Source organism: Phocoena phocoena, chromosome X (assembly GCF_963924675.1).
Source record: "Phocoena phocoena chromosome X, mPhoPho1.1, whole genome shotgun sequence".
Lineage (NCBI taxonomy): Eukaryota > Metazoa > Chordata > Mammalia > Artiodactyla > Phocoenidae > Phocoena > Phocoena phocoena.
Window position 1 is genome coordinate 26,027,805 of NC_089240.1, and position 19,803 is coordinate 26,047,607.

General features: G+C 49.2%; 1 protein-coding gene and 1 pseudogene across 1 annotated transcript; both read left to right on the top strand.

Annotated features, from left to right (window-relative positions):
• Positions 1–6,339: 6,339 nt before the first annotated feature.
• Positions 6,340–13,545, top strand: LOC136142043 (melanoma-associated antigen B4-like). The gene is made up of 4 exons (XM_065900139.1): positions 6,340–7,385; positions 9,634–9,826; positions 10,846–10,924; positions 13,394–13,545. Exons 1-4 carry the CDS (start codon positions 6,340–6,342, stop codon positions 13,543–13,545), a joined length of 1,470 nt encoding a protein of 489 aa, XP_065756211.1.
• A 1,871-nt stretch (positions 13,546–15,416) lies between these two features.
• LOC136142545 (melanoma-associated antigen B4-like) lies at positions 15,417–16,434 on the top strand (annotated as a pseudogene).
• Positions 16,435–19,803: the final 3,369 nt, after the last annotated feature.

The following is a 19,803-nucleotide window of genomic DNA, read 5'->3' on the forward strand; positions in this document are numbered from 1 at the left end:
GTCCGTGAATATATTAATTGATAAAAACGTGGTATATTCGCAGAGTGGAGCACTATACTGTGTAGCTATAAAAAAGAATGAGCATGACCTTTGTAAACTAGTATGGGGTGCTTGCAGGATGGTTATGGATATAGATATATAAAAGAATGTGTGAGTTTGGGGCTAATGTCAATGATACCAAGCCCAGTGCCTTCCCATCCTGGTATGAAGAGGCTTTGAGAGATGAGGAAGAGAGAGCCTGAGCCAGAGCTGCAGCCAGGGCTCATACTGCTACGCTGGCCAGTGGGTGTTCCAGGGCATGTCCCAAGGCTCCTCCGGTCCCTAGTGAAGGCTGAGCAGATACTTCACATTGTATTTAAAAAAAGCAGTCAGTCTTCCGACTAGTGGAGGGCCAAGGTGTGGCTCCTGGGAACACAACATATAATATATTTGTGTTCCTAGACGATATGCACAAATCGGAGATTTTTCTTTTTTCTATTTTTAAATGTTGTTCCTTTCAATTAAAGATGTGTTTCGCTTCAGAGTTTAAGTTTATTATTGACATGACTCACGCATTTAGTGCAGCTTATCAGGTTGAAAAATAAGAATTTTGGTATTATGTAACACAAACTGGAAATCCTTGAATCATTTCTTGTCATTCGGAACATTGGAATATGGATTTTTTGTGAAAAAGGAAATTATTCCACAGTAAAGTCTGTGTGATCATGAGATACAGAAAAAAAAATCCGAAGAGGTATTCACTTCTTGTTTGTTTTATTCCTTTTAGTCTTTCTTTGTAAAATTGAAGTATATATACCTGGATTCGCTTATTTAAGAATGTGGGAGAAGTGAAATCACAGTATTATGCCTTCTTGCACACGTGCTCTTTTTTTTTTAATTTATTAATTTTTAGCTGCGTTGGGTCTTGGTTGCTGCAAGGGCTTTCTTTAGTTGCGGCGAGTGGGTCTTCTCTTCACTGCGGTGCGTGGGCTTCTCACTGCGGTGGCTTCTCTTGTTGCAGAGCACGGGCTCTAGGCACGTGGGCTTCAGTAGTTGTGGCACGTGGGCTTCAGCAGTTGTGGCTCGCGGGGTCTAGAGCGCAGGCTCGGTAGCTGTGGCGCACGGGCTTAGTTGCTCCGCGGTATGTGGGATCTTCCCGGACCAGGGCTCGAACCCGTGTCCCCTGCATTGGCAGGCGGATTCTTAACCACTGTGCCACCAGGGAAGCCCTGATCTTTAATTGTTCAAATATCAATTTAGCGTCTGCTCTTCAGAAGGCTTTTGGATGGTACTGGGGATGCTAAGAAACATAGACCCAACCCCCTGCCTGTAGAATTCTAGAGTCTAAGAGCAGCATTCATAGAAAGCAGCTGGTGAACAAAGATCTAAAGGCCCAATAAAAATAAGGGGTAAGAAGTGGGGGTTGAGGGGTTCCTCATGAGGAGTCTAGTGTAAATGTCCTGATGCAAGGCACTTTGAGACTTTAGGACAATATAAAAGTCCTGCAGTGGGAGATAATTTTAAGTTAGGCCGTATGGTGAGCCAGCCAGTGAGGCTGTGGAAACACGGAACAGGGGCCAGACCCTCAGATGGTGGGTCTCAGAGTTGAGAGACTTAAGCCTGGAATGGAAAAGTGCCCTTAACAGTTACTTTGAAGTCATGAGTAAACCAGAGAAAAATCTCCACCCGGGGCAGGGATGGAACGTGCCCCGTGCTCCTGTCCCAGTGCAGGTGAACACAGTGCACAACCTAGGTGTTTTATGCACGTCATCTCCAAGGAGTGTCTTTGAAATAAAGGTGACAGGAGTCTGAAACTGGAAACTCAGAAGCCAGTGGGCTGATACTCTTTGCTGGGGGACAAGGAGTCAGAGCCCATTCTATTGAAAGGGCATTCGCATTCAGTTTTTCTTTTTTTTTTTTTTTTTTGGTTGTAATTCCGCAAAGTCTACGAGAGGTGTAGATTTTCGGTGACGGTAACATTAATGACGATAGGGGTTGTTTAGTTTAGATGAAAGGGCAGCTTGGAAGGAAGAAAGAGTTAGTCTTGGAAGCAAATTCTAGAATATTTGAATTTCATTCAGTTGGAAGGAAAATATAATTTTCATATTTGATTTATTGGGGAAATTAAAGATTCTTTGTAAACAGCATTTTGGACTGATTTGGTGTTCCATGTCCTAGAATGCCACATATTCTCTGATATCTCCTGGATTTAAAAATTCCTTCAGGGTGGGTGGTATCGTCTGCAGCCAAAATAATCATAATCGTGGTAAAAACAGACATTGTGTAAAGTCTCAATGTGGTCCAGGCGCTGTGCCAGGTGTTTTACATACATTACCTGCATGCCACTAGCCCTGCAAAATAGGGCTTAACAAAGCCACTTCACCTGAGTCTCACAGAGCTTGGTGATGGACCTGAGTTCACACAGCTAATAGGTCACATGGCTGGGACTGGACTTCTGGTCTGAATTTGTCCAGAGCTCGCGCCATTCCACTCCTCCCAGCCTGAGGCTGATCATGAGTCAGTTAATTCACTGTCTTGTACCACTTCAAAATGTATCTTGAGTGATGAGAAGAAGGACTCTGTGACCAAAACACTGGACTGGAATACATACCCACAGCAGTACGAATACCGAAATAAACAAGAGATATGAATAAAGGAGAGAAAGAGATAATGCTCGGTAGCAATATGATCATCTGCATGTGCAAAATCAGATACCCTCAAATGATCAGGGGCTTACAAGATTATCTGGCTCTATCCTTCTATGTAGAAAGTAAATATTTTAGAACTACCCTAAGTCTGGCTGGTGAAGAGAAGGAATATATCAGCTCTTTTTCTCTGACAGCGTAACGTCTGTCCTGAGTTCCTTAATTTGTGCTGTATTTTCCTAATCTTACATCACTTTCGGGACAGAGACCCATTTTCTCCCAAGATTTGCAATAGGGTAACCGGTCAAATGTTTGTAGGGATATGCGTTTCCCAGGAAGCCTTTAATCAAGAGACAGAAGCTGATATAAGAACCCCCATGAATGAGGACCGAGGAGACAATCACCCCTGAATATAGGAGTTATCCAAAGACTAAGGAGAGTGACCTCAGTTCCGTAGAAGGAGGAGTGCCAGGCTTTGTTAGATGTAGTGAGCATGTTGAGTGAGGAATCATGGAAGGACCCAGCCAGAACAGTGAGGTCCTATAGAGTTGCATCCCTGCTGCCTGTTCTTAGAGGCCCCAATGGACTATGGTCATATGAGGATCACCCTGACTTTCCACTTGGAATTCTTAGGAGAGTAGGACCTTGATGTAAGACAAGCAGCTTCAGGAAAGCAGAGAGTGGAGTTACAGGATCGATCATGTGTCAAGGTGAGGATCTGAATGTGGACTGAGGGTAGCACGCACAGCATAAAAGGAGGCCCCGGATAAATCTCTGATGCTGTCATCCCCAGGAAGCTCTGGCCATAGACGTCAGGTTGATTTCAGCCTGGAAAGTCTCGGTGAGGTGAGGATCTCTGTCTAATGGGGTTGGCCTCAGTTTTGCAGAGAGAGAGATAGAGACCTGAGCCCTAACAAGAATTCATGTGATGATGCTGAGTGTTATGAGGGGACCCCCCAAAAGCAGAGGGGGCCAAATAGAATTCTGTACAGTTCTTAGCCCTGGGAGACCCCGAAGAGCTACTGCTGAGTCATCCCCTCATTCCACCCGTGTGATCTCAGGGAGGGAAGGGCCTCATCTAGCAGGATCAGACTCCAGTTCTGCAGAGGGGGACGTCTTGGCCATAACCAGAGTCAAGGTGAGGACCCTCAGTGCTAATGAGGGGTTCTCTCCCCCAAGGAGGGAGGCTCACAGGGTGGCGCCCGTCTTGTCAGGCAGAGGTGGTCGGAGCAGCGCCCTGACTTCCCCCCACTAGGGCCTCGGGGAGGTGAGGGCTTGGTTCGAAGGCTGGAGGACCCGGGACCATAGAGGGAGGGGTCCCGGGCTCTGATAGACGGCACCGGCAGGACGCAGGGGCCGCTGAACCCCGAACAGTGGGCGTCCCCACAGAGTCCCGCCCCTACCGTCAGCCCTCGGATACCCCACGCAGCGCCGGATGCGGCTCCCCCGGATTTCCGATTCGGAAGCGAGGAGCCCGAGCGAGGAGCCCGAGCGGGAGCCGCGGCGTCTGTTCGTCCGAGCGTGGGTTTTCAGGACTCGTCCGGAGCCACGGTGAGGACCTGAATGTAGCCTGCAGGGACCTTCCCTCCCCCCTCCCCCCATAGCAAAGGTGACCCCCCGCCTCCCGCCCCTGCCTGCCATCAGCAGCGTGGGACCCTGATCTGACCTATATGCCAGAGGAGTTGCCGTCTGGAGGGCCTCAGAGAGTGGAGGGCCTTTGTCTAGAGGGGGCGGCTTCTTAGGCAAAGGGTGTAGTCTTGTCCCCAGCAGGTGAAAAGTGGGACCTTCAGAGCTGACGAGGGTCCCTCCTTCCGAAAGGCGTGACTGCACGGGGCCCCCTCCCGCCTTCACCCGTGCGATGCTCTAGAGGAATTCAGGCTGAGAGAACCCCTCATTTCTGCCTGGGGTGGGAAGTGGGGTTGGGGGCTAGGGGACGTTCGGGTAGAGAAAGGCCTTTATGGAAAGGGGGCAGGACTTCCCTGGCGGTCCAGTGGTTAAGACTCCTCGCTTCCACTGCAGGGGGCGCACCTTCGATCCCTGGTAGGGGAACTAAGATCCCACATGCCACATGGTGCGGCCAAAAAGAAAGGGCGGGGGCGTGGACCAAGAGGGTGTTATGTTCGCTAAGTGAAATAAGTCAGACAGAAAAACTGTATGATTTCACTTACACGTGGAAGCTGAAAAACAAAACAAATGAACAAACAACAGAACAGAGACAGTTATAGATACAGAGAGCAAACGTGGTTGGGGGGAGGAGAGAAATTAGGTGAGGACAATTAAGAGATACAAACTACCAGTTACGAAGTAAATGCGTAATGGGTGTGAAATGTAAAACAACAGGTAGTTGGATGGATGGATGGATGGATGGATGGATGGAGAGATAGATAGATAAGGCAACCCCATTAAGCTTAGGGAGGAGACTTGGCCCTAAAAGAAGCAGAGGTAGGCCCATCAGTGTTAGTAAGCAGACCTCTCGTGAAAACGGGGAACTGCACAAATCAGCAGCCCTGCTCTCAGACCTGGGAGTCCCCAGATAAGGTAGCCGGGATGCGGAGCCCCCGACTTCTCTTCTAGCTACTCAAGGAGGTGAGTGCTTTGGCCTGAGGCATGTAGATTCGGGTCAGTGGAGGGAGGAATCCCAAACCCAAACAGATGTGAGGCAGAAGTGCCCATCAGTTCCCCACTCGGAACTCACAGGGAAGTCAGCATCTTGGTGTGATGGGTCAGCAGAGGGAGGAACCGTAGACCCTCCCCTGAGTGAGAACTGGGGACCGTGAGGGAGGACCACACGTTATAGGGCCTCAGCCTGCCTGCTGCGGCTTTCAGCCTCTGGAGACTAGGGGCGCTGTGGCCAGGTAAGGCCATCCTCACTTCCACTGTTCGGTCTCAGGGAGCTGTGGGCCTTACTGGGAGGAAATGTCCTCAAGTCAAGAGAGAAAGGCGCCCCCAGATCCTCCCAGGAGACCCAGTGGGGACTGTGAATGACGACCCCCCTTCCACCGAATCAAAGGCATAATAAAGAGTCCTGCCCAGGCCTCTGCTCAGCCCTTGAAGGCCCAGAGCATGGTTGTCAGGTGGAGGCTCCTCATTTCTTTGTATCATTTCTAAGGGAGACGAGATCCTTCGTCTGAAGGTGCCACACCAGGGGCAGCAGGAGGGGTCCCAGACCCTTGGTATCGACAAGATGAGGACGCTGAATGGTTGAGGACCAACGAGTTCAGGACAGAGCAGGCCCCACACAACTGTCAGCGCTGTGCACCCCGACAGTGTCCATGACGCAGTTCCTTCTCGTGGGCCCCAGGGAGCTTTGAGGTGTCACCTTTAGAGCAGCACAGGAAAGAGGCCCCGGCCCTACCAAGAGTCGATGTGGCAATCCTGTTTGTGAACGAAAGGGACCCTTGGAACCCAGAGAGGGCCTACCCTACCAGGATCCGTGGTCACCGCCGTCAGCCACAGGCAGGGCTGGCAGGCTGTAGCCTGAGGCTCGCTCACTCTCGCTTCATACGCTGGGTTCTCAGGGGACAGGCTGACCAAGAACAAGAGCCTAGTGGTTCCTAGAGCAGTGCCCTCAAGGAAACGTGCAGAGCGGCGTTCTTCAAGTCAGGGTGGGACCTCCCTGCTGAAGGTGCTCACACCCTCTCACCTTCCCTCCTCCAGGTTCCAGCATCACCTGCTCTCCTGCCCACTCCCCCGCTTGCTGTCCCTGCCCATAGTCATGCCTCGGGGGCAGAAGAGTAAGCTCCGTGCCCGTGAGAAGCGCCGCCAGGCCCGGAGGGAGACCCAGAATCTCGGGGGTGCTCAGGCCACTGCAGCACAGAGAGAAGAGTCGCCCTCGTCCCCCTCTTCTCTTTCTCGGGGTACTCCCCCGAGCTCCCCTGCTGCTGGCACTCGCCAGGAGCCTCAGGGAGCCCCAGCCACTAGCTCTTGTGATGCAGGGGTTTCAGGCCCAGGATCTGATGTGCGTGCCAAGGGCCGGGTTAAGGCAAGGGAAAATTCCTCCCAGGCCTCAGCCTCCGGTGAGAGCTTTCAGAGAGATCCTCTGATCAAGAAGGTGGGAATGTTGATACAATTCCTGCTGGAGAAGTATACAATGGAAGAGCCCGTTATAAAGGCAGACTTGCTGAAGCTTGTGAACAAAAGGTACAAGAGGAAGTTCCCTGAGATCCTCAGGAGAGTTGCTGAGTGCGTTCAGCTGGTCTTTGGTCTTGAGTTGAAGGAAGTCAAGCCGGGTGGTGATTCCTATGCCCTTGTCAGCAAGCTACATGTCAGCGACGACGGGCGTCAGAGCAGTGGCGGGCGGTTTCAGAAGAATGGGCTTCTGATGCTTGTCCTCGGTGTGATCTTCGTGCATGGCGACCGCGCCTCTGAGGAGGAGGTCTGGGAATTCCTGAATGGTTTGGGTGTTTATGTTGGAAGGTGTCACATAATCTTTGGGGAGCCCAGGAAGCTTATCACAGAAGATCTGGTGCAGGAAAAGTACCTGGTGTATCGTCAGGTGCGCGACGGCAATCTCCCGTGCTGTGAGCTCCTTTGGGGCCGGAGAGCCCACGCTGAAACCAGCAAGATGAAAGTCCTGGAGTTCATGGCCAAGGTGGCTGGTACCGTCCCCAGTGCCTTACCAGATCTCTATGAGGAGGCTCTGAAAGATGAGGAAGAGAGAGCCCAAGCCCGAGCCCGAGCCCGAGCTGCAGCCAGGGCTGGTACTCGTGTCAAGGCCATTGCGCCTTCCAAGGTCATGTCTAGCAGTTCCTCCCACCCTTAGTGAGGTCTGAGGCAGCTTCTTCACTTTGTGTTTGACCAACGCTGCCAACCTTTTCAGTAGTGAGAGGCTAAGCTGGGGCTGGAAAGATCATAATATATATCTTCTTTGTGTTCCTGTTTTACACTAGTATCTTTCAAATATTGTTTCTTTTACTAGAATGTTTCTTTAGATTCAGAATCCAAGTTTATAAATGACATGGATCACATATTTGTTGTTGTTTATCAGGTTTAAGCGTAAGAGTTTAGGTAGTGTGTAGTACGATGTGAAAACTCCTTGCATCTTTCTGGCGTTCCGGACTGAGATAATATGGCTTTGGAATAGGAATTTTCTTGGAAATGTGAAAGAGTGCTGTGGTTTTAAAATGAAAAGCAAAGTTTAGTCAAATTTTGCTTTGTCTCATTCACCTTTGTCTTTCTCTTTGTAAAATTCAAAGATATACACCTAGATGTCCTTAGCTTATTCAAGAATGCCGACAAAATTAGATAGTAATAAATTACATTCCTCACCCAGTGCCTCATTGATTCCCATCTGTAATTGAGCATCTGCTCTTTGGAAGGTTCTGTGCTGGTAGTGATGATGCTAAGATAAAGAAGACCCTGCACCTGCCTGTAGATGTTGAGAGTATAAGAGCAGCTGTTATATAAGGAAGGTGGTGTGATGAAAAAACCCAGTGAGGATGGTGGGGAGAGAGTCCAGATGAGAGCAGTGAAGTATAAATTCTCTTAGCCAGAGCACTTTGAGGTTTGGTTATTTTGCAAATCCCTCCTTGGGAGGTAATTTTAAGTTGGCTGCATGGCGGGCTAGATGAGGCTGTGATAATGGTGAGCAGGGGTCCAGTGCTTTTGCCCCGGTGCAGGTGAACACAGTGCCCAAACAAACCAGGTGTTTTATGCATATTGTCTCCTTTGGGGTGGGATGCTGAGAAGCCCTTGTGCTGGCACGCTGTGCCCTGGGCTGGAGGAGCCCCAGCCCGCTCCATTAATTAGTTATCGGGGTTTTTTAATTGGAGTGTAACTGCTTTACAATGTTGTGTTAGTTTCTGCTGTGCAACGAAGTGAATCAGCTCCACGTATACATATATCCCCTCCCTGCTGGACTTCCCCCCACCCATCTAGGTGGTCACAGAGCACCAAGCTGAGCTCCCTGTGCTGTACAGCACGTTCCCACTAGCTATCTATTTGTCACATGGTAGTGTACATAGGTCAATCCTAATCTCCCAATTCATCCCACCCCCCCTTCCCCCGTGTCCACGTGTCCACGTGTCCGTTCTCTATGTCTGCGTCTCTGTTCCCGCCCTGCAAAGAGGTTCAACTGTACCAGTTATCTAGATTCCACATATATGCGTTAATATATGAGATTTGTTTGTTTTGAGTGTAATCTGGCAGAACTCCTAAATGGGCCCAGATTTTGGTGGTGATGAAACACGTGAAAATCGGTGGGGGGGGGGGCGCGGGTTTGGGAGGCAGGGGAATTATTGGTCCTTGACACAGATTCTATAAGGTTTGATTTGCATCCTGGTGAAACCCCTGCCTCCACAAATGAAACAACATATTCTCTGATAGGGAAAATGTGCTCAGGGTTACTTGCTAAGGACCACTTTGGTTAATTCAGCTTTCTTTGTCCTAGAGGCCCGCATAGTCTCTGACATCTCCTGGATAAAATGAAAAATTCCTAGAGATGAGGGTATCTCTAGGACAGAGAAGACCAGTCTCTTCTGGTATGAAAACAAGCATCACAATAACTGCCATGCACGAAAGACCCAGACATCGCCAGCCACTGTGCCAGGTGCTTTACATATATCACATATGTTCCGACAGTTCTATAAGATGAGGCTTATCAAACCCACTTGGCAGACAAAGAACTTGCAGTATTCTCCGGACTGGTAAAGTGACAGAACCGGGAGTACAGCCCGGTCTGAATTCCTCCAGAGCCCGTACTGTTCCACTCCTCCCAGCCTGAGGCAGCCCTTCTGTCTCTTAATCCATTTCTCCTTTCACTGCTCCGTGACGTCTCTCAGGCAATAAGAAAGAGGAACTTGTAGCCAAAATATTAAGAGCAGGCCTAAAGAAGGAAGGTGAACACGAGAATCAGACACCATCTGGGGATTGTCTGTGGGCTTCGTTTACCTAGGATCCTCCTGCCCCTCGCCCCAGGCTTCCCTGAGAGCTGATTGCCCCGGTCCCGGCACGGGGGTCCAGTCCCAGCACTTTCCGGCATCACAGCGCCCTGCCCCTGGGTCTTCCCCAGTGTGCCCTCGTGTCCAGACTGGAAGCTGACCTGCTGGCCAGCTCTCCTCTGCATCTTCCTCTGGAGGCTGCACTCAGCTCCCGGAGGAACAGACAGCCCATATGCCTTGCCCTCCCCTGAGTCGGAGCATCCCGACTCCCCGCAGATCCCGTTCGTCACCGTGGACCCCTGGGACAGCAGCTGCCCTTTCCATGTATCTGTTCACTTCAGACAGTGACGTTTACACACCTCCTCATCCCCACTGGGTGCCTCCACCACATTCTCGGTGTTTGCAAGCCTGCTGGTGACGAGACTCTGATTTGGTGTGGACTCTACAGGGCCTTGGCTTATAACCCCAAGGCTAGGGAGGCCTTGTTTGAAACAACGTGATATTTGCAGTAGGATTTTAATGCAGTGTCTTCTTTGAATCTGGCCACTGAATCCATACACTGATGAGTGAACTTAATTAAGGGGTCCAAAAACCAAAGCCTTCTTCCTAAGTGGTAAAGGAGGAGGGACCAAGGAAATCACTGTGTAAACAAACATCTGCTGAGGCTGAATTCCTAAAATCCCATCTTGGAGTCCTTCTTGGAGGTGGAAAATGGTTCTTTGGCAGACAGGCTAGCTTTGAATAACAAGGAAGAATAATTCACCATCCTCCCAGTAATTCTTGTCTGTGTCTGTCCCAGGGGAGATGCTGTTTGTTCAGTATGCTTAATTGCACCTGTTCGGGTGTTCAGGTATGTTCAGTCAGGTGGTGGGTGGCTGTGATTTTGACCGTGCAAGCAAAAGTTAGGAGAAAATTCCCAGCCTACTGAGATTACACAGGTTATTGCAATTGGCAATGCAGAAAGGTACTGGTGAAAGCCCTCTCTGCTGAGATGTACAGGGTACTTTTGGAAATTAGATGGGATCCTATATTTGAAAACACGTCTTACATAGTATGCACAAGAAAAAAATTGGTGAATTTCAAGGTAAATTTGGCCTTCTCAGAAACTCCTCCAACTAACTAAGAGGGTTGTTGTCATAAGCAATGGCAATAGTCGCTCTTTATTGAGCACATACTATACACCAGTTTATGGGAGACTGCAAACCTCATCCACATCCTGTCTTGCTCTCCCTGGGTTCCTGGGGAGACTATATTCCCAGTCCACTTGTAATTAGGAAGGGTCACCTCCAGACCAAGGCACGAGGGAGTCAGTATGGCACCTCTGTGCTTTCTCTTCCATTCAGCAGCAAACAGAGAGAGCCCGTGTTGAGGTGTGGAGCCACGTGACGTACATAGCCGGGATCTCGGAGTCATCTGTGAGCGGTGAGCCTCTGCCAACCTTCATCAGATTTTATGTGCACAAGAAACAGACTTTTGTTGTGTTAAGTCATTCAGATATCAGGTTTTCTCTGTTGCATCAGTTAGCAGTTACTTAATCCGAGTGATACACAACTACTATTTCTACTCTTAGGCTCATTTAAATGTTTTAATGACAGAGCTAATCATAGCATATATACTCTTCTTATAAAAACTTCTTACACACCTAAATCACAAACTCCCCCCTTACAACATTACTCGAAAATTCAGCCCCCTTTTCAGAAGTAACCACGATTAACTGTCTGGTGTGTGTCATTCTAAAGCTGATTTGAGGCTTCTTTGTACATAGATGTGCTACAAAAATGTGTTGAATTTTTAACACACAGGGGCCACAGTGTACATGTTGTTCTGTGACTTGCTCTTGTAACTTAATGGAAGTGAATGCAAGATCTTTCTGTGACAGCACTTATAAGACCCACCTCACTTTTTGAAGCTGTCATCACCGTTAGAAAAGGTCCCAGCCAGCCCTCTGGTCCTAAGCTAGAGCCCCTCAGCCAACCTGTAGATCTGTGAGAACAAACAGTTGTTGTGTTAGGATGCTAAGTTTTGTGGCTCTTCATTGGGCAGTGGAAGTTTACTAATAAGTACATTAAGGGCTAGCAGTTCATATTTTAATTTTTTATGTTCTTTGTCTTCCACAGGGAGCACATACTATTCCTAAAAATACTTTTAAGGTTAAGAAAAATAAACTTCAAAAGGCATGGGAAATTCTAATTACAGACGTTAGGGAAGCCTTTAAAATGGGAAAAATAAGCAAATTACAAAAGAAGAGTGAAGTGACGCATGATTATTTCTCCTACAGAATGAAAACAAAAAGATTACCTATAGACTGTTCTCTCTCCAGCTGGTGGATTGATAAAGAGAAATTTTATATCAGAGGATAAGTTCCTGATAGTTCATGAGTTTCAACATAGTTCTGGAGCATGTTTGTCTCACACCATCTAGAAAGGCAATATGTAGTTCGTAAGAGCATGAGATTCTGGAGCCAGACACCCGGTCTTTCAATCCCAGCGCTACCATTTACTAGTTGTGTAATCTTGGGTAAATTCCGTAACCTCTTTGTGCCTCTTTTCTTATCTGTAAAATTGTGATGATAGTAATACCTAACTATAAGATTATTCTGAGAATTAAGTGTAGGGCATTCAGCACGGTGCCCACGAATTCATAAGCGTTATATATGTGTTAACTATTATTTTATTATCAAAGCATTTTGCTGAGTTTTCATTGAAGGATTAATTGACATTTAATACAGGAAGAATATGGGCCCTATAGATAACCTTAACACTTAAAAACTACAATGGAGAAATACTAACCTTCTGAGAGGGAATCTGTCACATCTGTAGGCCCTAAAGCACTATCGGATGATTTCCATTAATATTAATTAGGTCAATAAAAAGTATTAATGTTTAAATACAAGCCATGGTTATCAGAAAAATTTATTAGCCTTAATACTTCACTCCCCATTTGTATAGGATAAATGAGGTAATTCAAAAGAGAGAGATTTTATGTTTTATCATCAGTAAATAGCTAAGCAGTGAAGAACTGAGGAACTCAGCTTTGACCACGTCTTGGACTAAGTGAGATTTAAGGGTTGTTTGGTATCCAAGGATACCTCTTCATGTAGTTTCTATAAATCTGAGAAGAACAGTTAGTGGCAGCATCGTATTTCCAAGTCTAGATTCCTCCCTATCATTCCCACCTCTTAATTTCGTACGCCATCTTAGCTCGCTGTGCTGCATAGTTGTTTAGTCAGTTAGCAGTCTGGATGTCCACTGTGAAGGTATTTTTTAGATGCGATTAATAGTTCCATCTGTAGGCTTTGAGTAAAGCAGATTACCACCCGTAGTGTGACCGGGCCTCGTGCAATCAGTTGAGGGCCCCAAGACCAAGGACTGAGGTGTCCTGAAGGATTTCAGCCTCAAGACTGCAACACAGGGACTTCCCTGGTGGTCCAGTGGCTAAGACTCCGTGCTCCCAATTCCGGGGGCCCCGGTTCGATCCCTGGTCAGGGAACTAGATCCCGCATGCGTGCTGCAAGTAAGAGTTCCCATGCCGCGACTGAAGATCCCGCATGCCACAACGAGGACCCGGCGCAGCCAAAACAAATATATAAATATTAAAAAAAAAAAAAAAAGACTGCAACACAGAAACCCCGCCTGAGTTTCCAGTATGCCTGCCCTGCTATACAGACCTTGGACTCAAGACTGTAACATCTGAGTTTCTAACCTACTGGCTTGCTCTATGAATTTCAGCTCCCTGACTTCCCCCAGCTAGGGCCTCGGGGAGGTGAGGGCTTTGTTTGGAGGCTGGAGGACTCGGGACCATAGAGGGAGGGGTCCCAGGCTCTGATAGACGGCACCAGCAGGACGCAGGGACCGCTGACCCCTGACCCCTGACCAGTGGGTGTCCCCGCAGAGTCCCGCCCCTGCCGTCACCCCTCGGAGACCCCACGCCGCGCCGGATGCGGCTCCCCCGACTTCCGCTTCAGAAGCGAGGAGCCTGACCGGGAGCCGCGGCGGTTGTTCAGCCAAGCGTGGGTTTTCAGGACTCGTCCGGAGCCACGGTGAGGACCTGAGTGTAGCCTGCAGGGACCTTCCCTCCCCCCTCCCCCCATAACAAAGGTGACCCACCTGCATCCCACCCCTGCGATCTTGTTCTTGGAGGCCCCAGCAGAGCTATCGGGCTGAATTCGGCCTAGGATGTCTCAGGCAGAAGGCCTTGGTCTGTGAGAGTAGCGCTGATTCTACAAATGGAGAAGATCTAAGTCCTAGATGAGGGCCTTGAGTGCTAGTGAGCAGACCTCGGCCCCCAAAGCGGGCCACACTGAGCAGCGCCCCTGCTCTCAGCTCTAGGAGGCCCTAGCAAGGTAGACAGATGTTGAGTGACCTAAATTCCCCTCCAGTGACGGAGGGAAATGAGGGCTACCTCATGACTCCCAAACTCAGGAGAGGAGGCTCCGGGCGGAGCTGGCAGGCTGTGGTGCCCCCTCATCTCCTCTGGAGATGGTCTCAGGGAGGTGAGAGCCTTGGTCTAATGGAATAAGCCCAATTCAGCAAAGGGACCTAGTCCTCAACAGCATTCATGGTTGTGACACCGAGTGAGGATGGGGGCCCCTCCCACAAGAAACGGGGCAGCATAACGCACCAGCCCTGTTTTCAGGCTTGGGAGAATTGGGTATTTTGACATGAGTTGCATTCACTTATTCCCAGGACATCTCAGGGAGGTGAGAGACCAGGTCAAAGGGGGCAGCCTCGGGTCGGCAAGGGAGGATTTCAGGTTATGCCAGGTGTCATGGTGAGAGCCTTGAGGACTGTGGGGATGTCCCACATGAAAGCATTCAGGCCACAAAGAATCCTCACTATTAGCATCCCTGGGAGACCTCAAGCATAGATGTCAGGCAGAAATGCCCATCAGTTCCCACTACAGGCGAACAGGGAAATAAGGGTCTTGGTCTGAGGAGAGTGGTCCCATGTCAGCAGAGGGAGAAATCTTAGACCCTGTCAGGAGGCACATTTAGACCTTGAATTGGGATCTTGTGTGGGACCACAAGGACTTCAACCTGCCTGCAACAGCTTTCATTCTTGGGAGACCACGTTTAGTTAGATACGGTCATCTTCACTTCCTCCTATTGGGACACAGGCTGGTTGGCTCTTACTATCATATAGGCATCATTCAGGCAAAAGTTGAGCTTCTCTACCAGGAGCCCAACTGAGGAACCCGAGTGAGGACTCAAAGTGTCCAGCCCAACCCTTGGATTTCAGCCCAAGACATCTCTGGGAAGGACTGTCAGGTAGAGCGTCTGCTCACTTCTTTATATCACGTCTAAGAGAGGTGAGGTCCTCAGTCTGAAGGTGCATCCACCAGTCAGCAAATGGAGAGTGGTTCCAAGCCTTTTAAGGAGCCAACGTGAGGACCTCGAATGATGATCGCAACGAACTCAGGATAGGAGGGACCCTACTGAGCTCGCAGCTCTGGTGTCCCCTGGCAGGGAGGTGGACTGAGGCACCCCTTCACTTCCTTCTCCTGGATCGCAGGGAGGTTTGAGGTGTCAGCTGAAGAGTAGCAGCGGGGAGGGTGCCCAGGCTCTGCCGAGACCTGACATGATAATATTGAAGATGAACCGAGAGGACCCCACTGCCAGCACCTGTTGTCACCTGAGTAAATCCAAGGCAGGGCTGATAGGATGCAGAGTAAAACTCTGAGGCCTCTGTGGTTCCTCTATGGGATTCTGGGAGGACAGGCTGACCGGGAAAACAGGAGCCTTGTGGGTTCCCAGAGCAGTGCCCTCAAGGAAACTTGCAGAGGCAGCCTTTGATAAAGCCAAGGTGGAATCTCCCCACTTTACGGTGCTCACGTCATCTCATTCTCCAGCCTCCAGGTGTCCAAATCACCTGTCATTGGCCCACACTCCTGTCTGCTGTCCCTGACCATAGCCACCATGCCTCGTGGTCAGAAGAGTAAGCTCCGTGCTCGTGAGGAACGCCGCCGTAACAGAGGTGAGACCCAAGGTCTTAATGCTCAGGCCACCACAGCAGGGGTAGAAGAGACCACTTCCTCACCCGCTTCTGTTTCTCAGGGTACTCCCCAGAGCTCCGCTGCTGCTGGCACTCGCCAGGAGCCTCAGGGAGCCCCAGCCACTAGCTCTCGTGCTGCAGGGGTTTCATGCCCAGGATATGATGTACGTGCCAAGGGCCAAGTTGAGGAAAGTAAAAATTCCTCCCAGGCCTCAACCTCCAGTGATCCTGGAAAGGATCTTGTAACCAGGAAGGCAGGGATGTTGGTGCAGTTCATGCTGTATAAATATAAGATAAAGGAGCCCATTAAAAAGGGAGAAAAGTCAACAAAAGGTATAGGGAGCACTTCCCTGAGATCCCCAGGAGAGCCTCCGAGTGCATGGAGCTGGTCTTTGGCCTAGAATTGAAGGAAGTCAAGCCCAACAGTCATTCCTATGCCCTTGTCGGCAAGCTAGATCTCACCGATGATGGGCGTCGGAGCAGTGGCGGGCGGTTTCGGAAGAATGGGCCCCTGATGCCTCTCCTCGGTGTGATCTTCTTGCATGGCGACCACGCCTCTGAGGAGGAGATCTGGGAATTCCTGAATATTTTGGGTGTTTTTGATGGGAGGAGGCACTTCATCTTGGTGGAGCCCAGGAAGGTTATCACAGAAGATTTGGTGCAGGAAAGGTGCCTGGAGTACCGCCAGGTGCCCAGCAGCGATCCGCCATGCTCTGAGTTCCTGTGGGGCCCGAGAGCCCGCGCTGAAACCAGCAAGATGAACGTGCTGGAGGTTCTGGCCAAGATCCATGATACGGTCCCCACTGCCTTCCCACCCCACAATGAAGAGGCTTTGAGAGATGAGGGAGAGAGAGCCCGAGCCAGGGCTGCAGCCAGGGCTGGCACTACTGCCACTGCCGTGCGCGTTCCAGGGCCACATCCAGCCTCTCCTCACACCCCTAGTGAGGTCTGAAGCCCACCCATTCTTCACTTTGTGGTAGGAAAAGCCTGTTAACCAGTGTTCCTGATATGCTTAAATAACCTGTTGACTTTTTTCCTGCATTTTTAATTGGTGTTCCTTTCAACAGAAAGTTTATTTAGATTCAGAATATAAGTATATGAATGACATGGATCACACACTTATTGCTGTTTGTCAGATTTAGGAGTAAGAATTTTGTTTTTTGAAATACGAATTGGAAATCCTTAAATCACTTTTGTGGTCCAGAACAAGAATAACATCACTTTAGGATAAGAATATCCTTGGAAACATGAAAGAACACCACGCTAAAATAGGATCAGAAGATATAGCTAGGTAGCTAGATGGAGAGATAAGGTAGATAAGACAGACAGAGAGCTGAAGTCAAAGTTGATCAATTCTTGGTTTGCCTTACTCCATTTAGTCTTTCTTTTGTAAATTTAAAAGATATATACTAGATTTGCCTATGGTTTTCAAGAATGTTTGAGAATACAAATTATAGCAAATGATTTGTTCATGACTCTTATTTTACACAAACATTAACTGAGCATCTGCTCTTAAGAAGTCTCTGTGCTCGTACTGGGGATGTTTAATCAAAAAAGTCCTAGCCTCTGCCCATGCAATTACAGTTTCTCAGAGAAGCTATTATTGTATGGAAAAGGGTGAGATACTCTCTACTTCAAGAAGAGCAGGTAAAAAAGCAGGGTAGGGCTTCCCTGGTGGCGCAGTGGTTGAGAGTCCGCCTGCCGATGCAGGGGACACGGGTTCGTGCCCCGGTCTGGGAAGATCCCACATGCCGCGGAGCGGCTGGGCCCGTGAGCCATGGCCGCTGAGCCTGCGCGTCCGGAGCCTGTCCTCCGCAACGGGAGAGGCCACAACAGTGAGAGGCCCGCGTAACGCATAAAAAAAAAAAAAAAAAAAAAAAAAGCAGGGTAAAGAGAGGGTGGAGAGAACATATTCCGTAGTTTTCATTGTTAAAAGCGGAATTTTGGCTGATTGGGAGGATTTTTTTCCGGCTAGAATGCTGCATATTCTCTGACATATCTTAGATGTAAAAAAAAAAAAAAAAAAAATCCCAGCTGGATTGATGGTAACGTCTGAGGTCAAGATAATCATAGTAATAACTGCCATTCCCTAACATCTCAATACGAGACAGGCACAGTGACAGATGCTTTCCATACATTACATATATTCCACCAGTCCTACAAGACAGGTCTTATCAAACTCGCTTCACAGCGAAGATCCTGAGGCTCATAGAGTTAGAGTTTGGTAATGTGCCAAATTTCATAAGGCTAGTAAATGACAGGGGTGGGACTAGACTCCTGGTCTAGATTACCGTAGAGCTCGTACTGTTCTACTCCTCCTACCCTGAGACACATCCTGTGTCTTTTATTTCAGTTGTTTTCTCGGTACTTCAAACTTTGTCTTAGGTGATAAAAAGAATGGCCTTGTGCTCAAACTACTGGATTGGAACACGTAGCCAGAGCAGTAAGAATACCAAAATATTTGAGAGGTATAAATAAATAAATGAAAGAGACAATATTCGGTGACAGTATAAGCATGTACATTTGCGATGTTAGATAACCTCAAAAGACTAGGGGCTCTCAAAATCATCCCCACAGTCTCTTCCCTGTAGAAAGTAAATCTATCAGAACAGAAGTGACGTGGGAATCTTCATCTGGCTGATGAGATAGAATAGATCAGTGTACTTTTTTTCCCTGACAGGCTACCACCACCTGTTCTGGGACTCCTGCCTTGTGCTACAGCTTCCCCATCTCACATTACTCCTGGGCCAGGGACCCATTCTCTGTAAGGTTTGCAGAGGGAAAACTGCTCAAGAGTTTGCAGAGATGTGGAATTTCCTAAGCAGGCTTTAATCCAAGAGATAGAAAGCAGGATGAGGGCCCCGTGTAGGAGGACTGAGGAGACCAAAGCCCAGAATATTGGGGGGTGGTCATTGGGACACCAGTCCTGTCTGCTATCAGACACAGAGGGTCTCAGGCAGACCTGTTAGGCTAACCGTACCCTCACTTATTCTTCAGGCTTCTTGGGGCCATAAGAAATTTGTCTAAGGGCAGAGTTCTCAGGTTGGTAGAGGAGAGAGTGTGAGTCTCTCACAGAAATGACAGTGATAAACCTGAATAAAGACCCAGCCAGAACAGTAGGATCCCATAAAGTCCCATCCCCTTTGGCAGCCCCCTGAGGTCCAGAACAGTCCTGGCTGCTTGTGACTAACACTTTCAACTCAGGTCGCGGGAAGGTGGGGACTCTGGGGATCAGCAGAGCCCTCAGCCTTAGATCAGCAGAGAATGGAGTCCCAGGAAGTGTGCAGAGTCATAGTGAAGACCCTGTCTGTGGACGTGGGGACCACTCAGTCCACCACTGTCAGGGCTACACTCAGCCCCTCCTCTGCTAAGTGTAGCCCTGGGAGGCATAGGTCCTGGGAGGCATAGGCAAGAGCTGGCAGGGTCAAGTGCCCCCTGACTTCTGCCTGGGGGGTGTCAGGGAGGGGAGGACCTTGGTTTATAGGCTGGCTGTTCAGCAGAGAGTGGAATCCCAGGCGTGACAGTGTCAAAGTAAAAGTCCTGTATGAGGAGTGTGGCAACCAACTACCCCGTTACAGATACATCCTTAGAAAGTCCCGCGTCTGTAATTGGCCTGGGGAGGCAACAGACAGGGCTTTCAGACTAAGTTCACCCCTTATTGCCTGAAGGAGGATGGTTTCAGGGACTTAAAGTCCTTGGACTGATGGGAGAGGCCTCATTCAGCAGAGGAAGGGTACCCAGTTCCTAACAGGAGTCAACATGATGACACTGACTGACAATGAAAGGATCTCTCCCAGAAAGAAGGGGACCACATAGAGCACTGTCCCTGTTGTCAGACCTGAGGCTATGTCACTTAGGCACGGTGACATGACGCGTCATACTCACTTCCTCCCAGAGCTCTCATGGAGGTAAGGAACCTCATTAAAAACCGATGTGCTCAGTGGCTCTCCTTAGGATCTCAGGGAATTGTTCCCTGTACATTTTGTTGACAACCTTCAGCATGTCTACCTCCATAATGGGCTCTTTCATATTTCTGCAGTAGGAATTGCCTGCCGATGCAGGGGACACGGGGTCGTGCCCCTGTCCGGCAAGGTCCCACATGCCGCGGAGCGGCTGGGCCCGTCAGCCATGGCCGCTGAGCCTGCGCGTCCGGAGCCTGCCTGTGCTCCGCAACGGGAGAGGCCACAACAGTGAGAGGCCCGCGTACCGCAAAAAAAAGCTCATATTTTCTTTTATTTGGGGTTGTAATCTGAGCATAGTGCATAGTATACAGTAGGTACCTTATATTTAATCAATAAAGGCCGAAAGAAA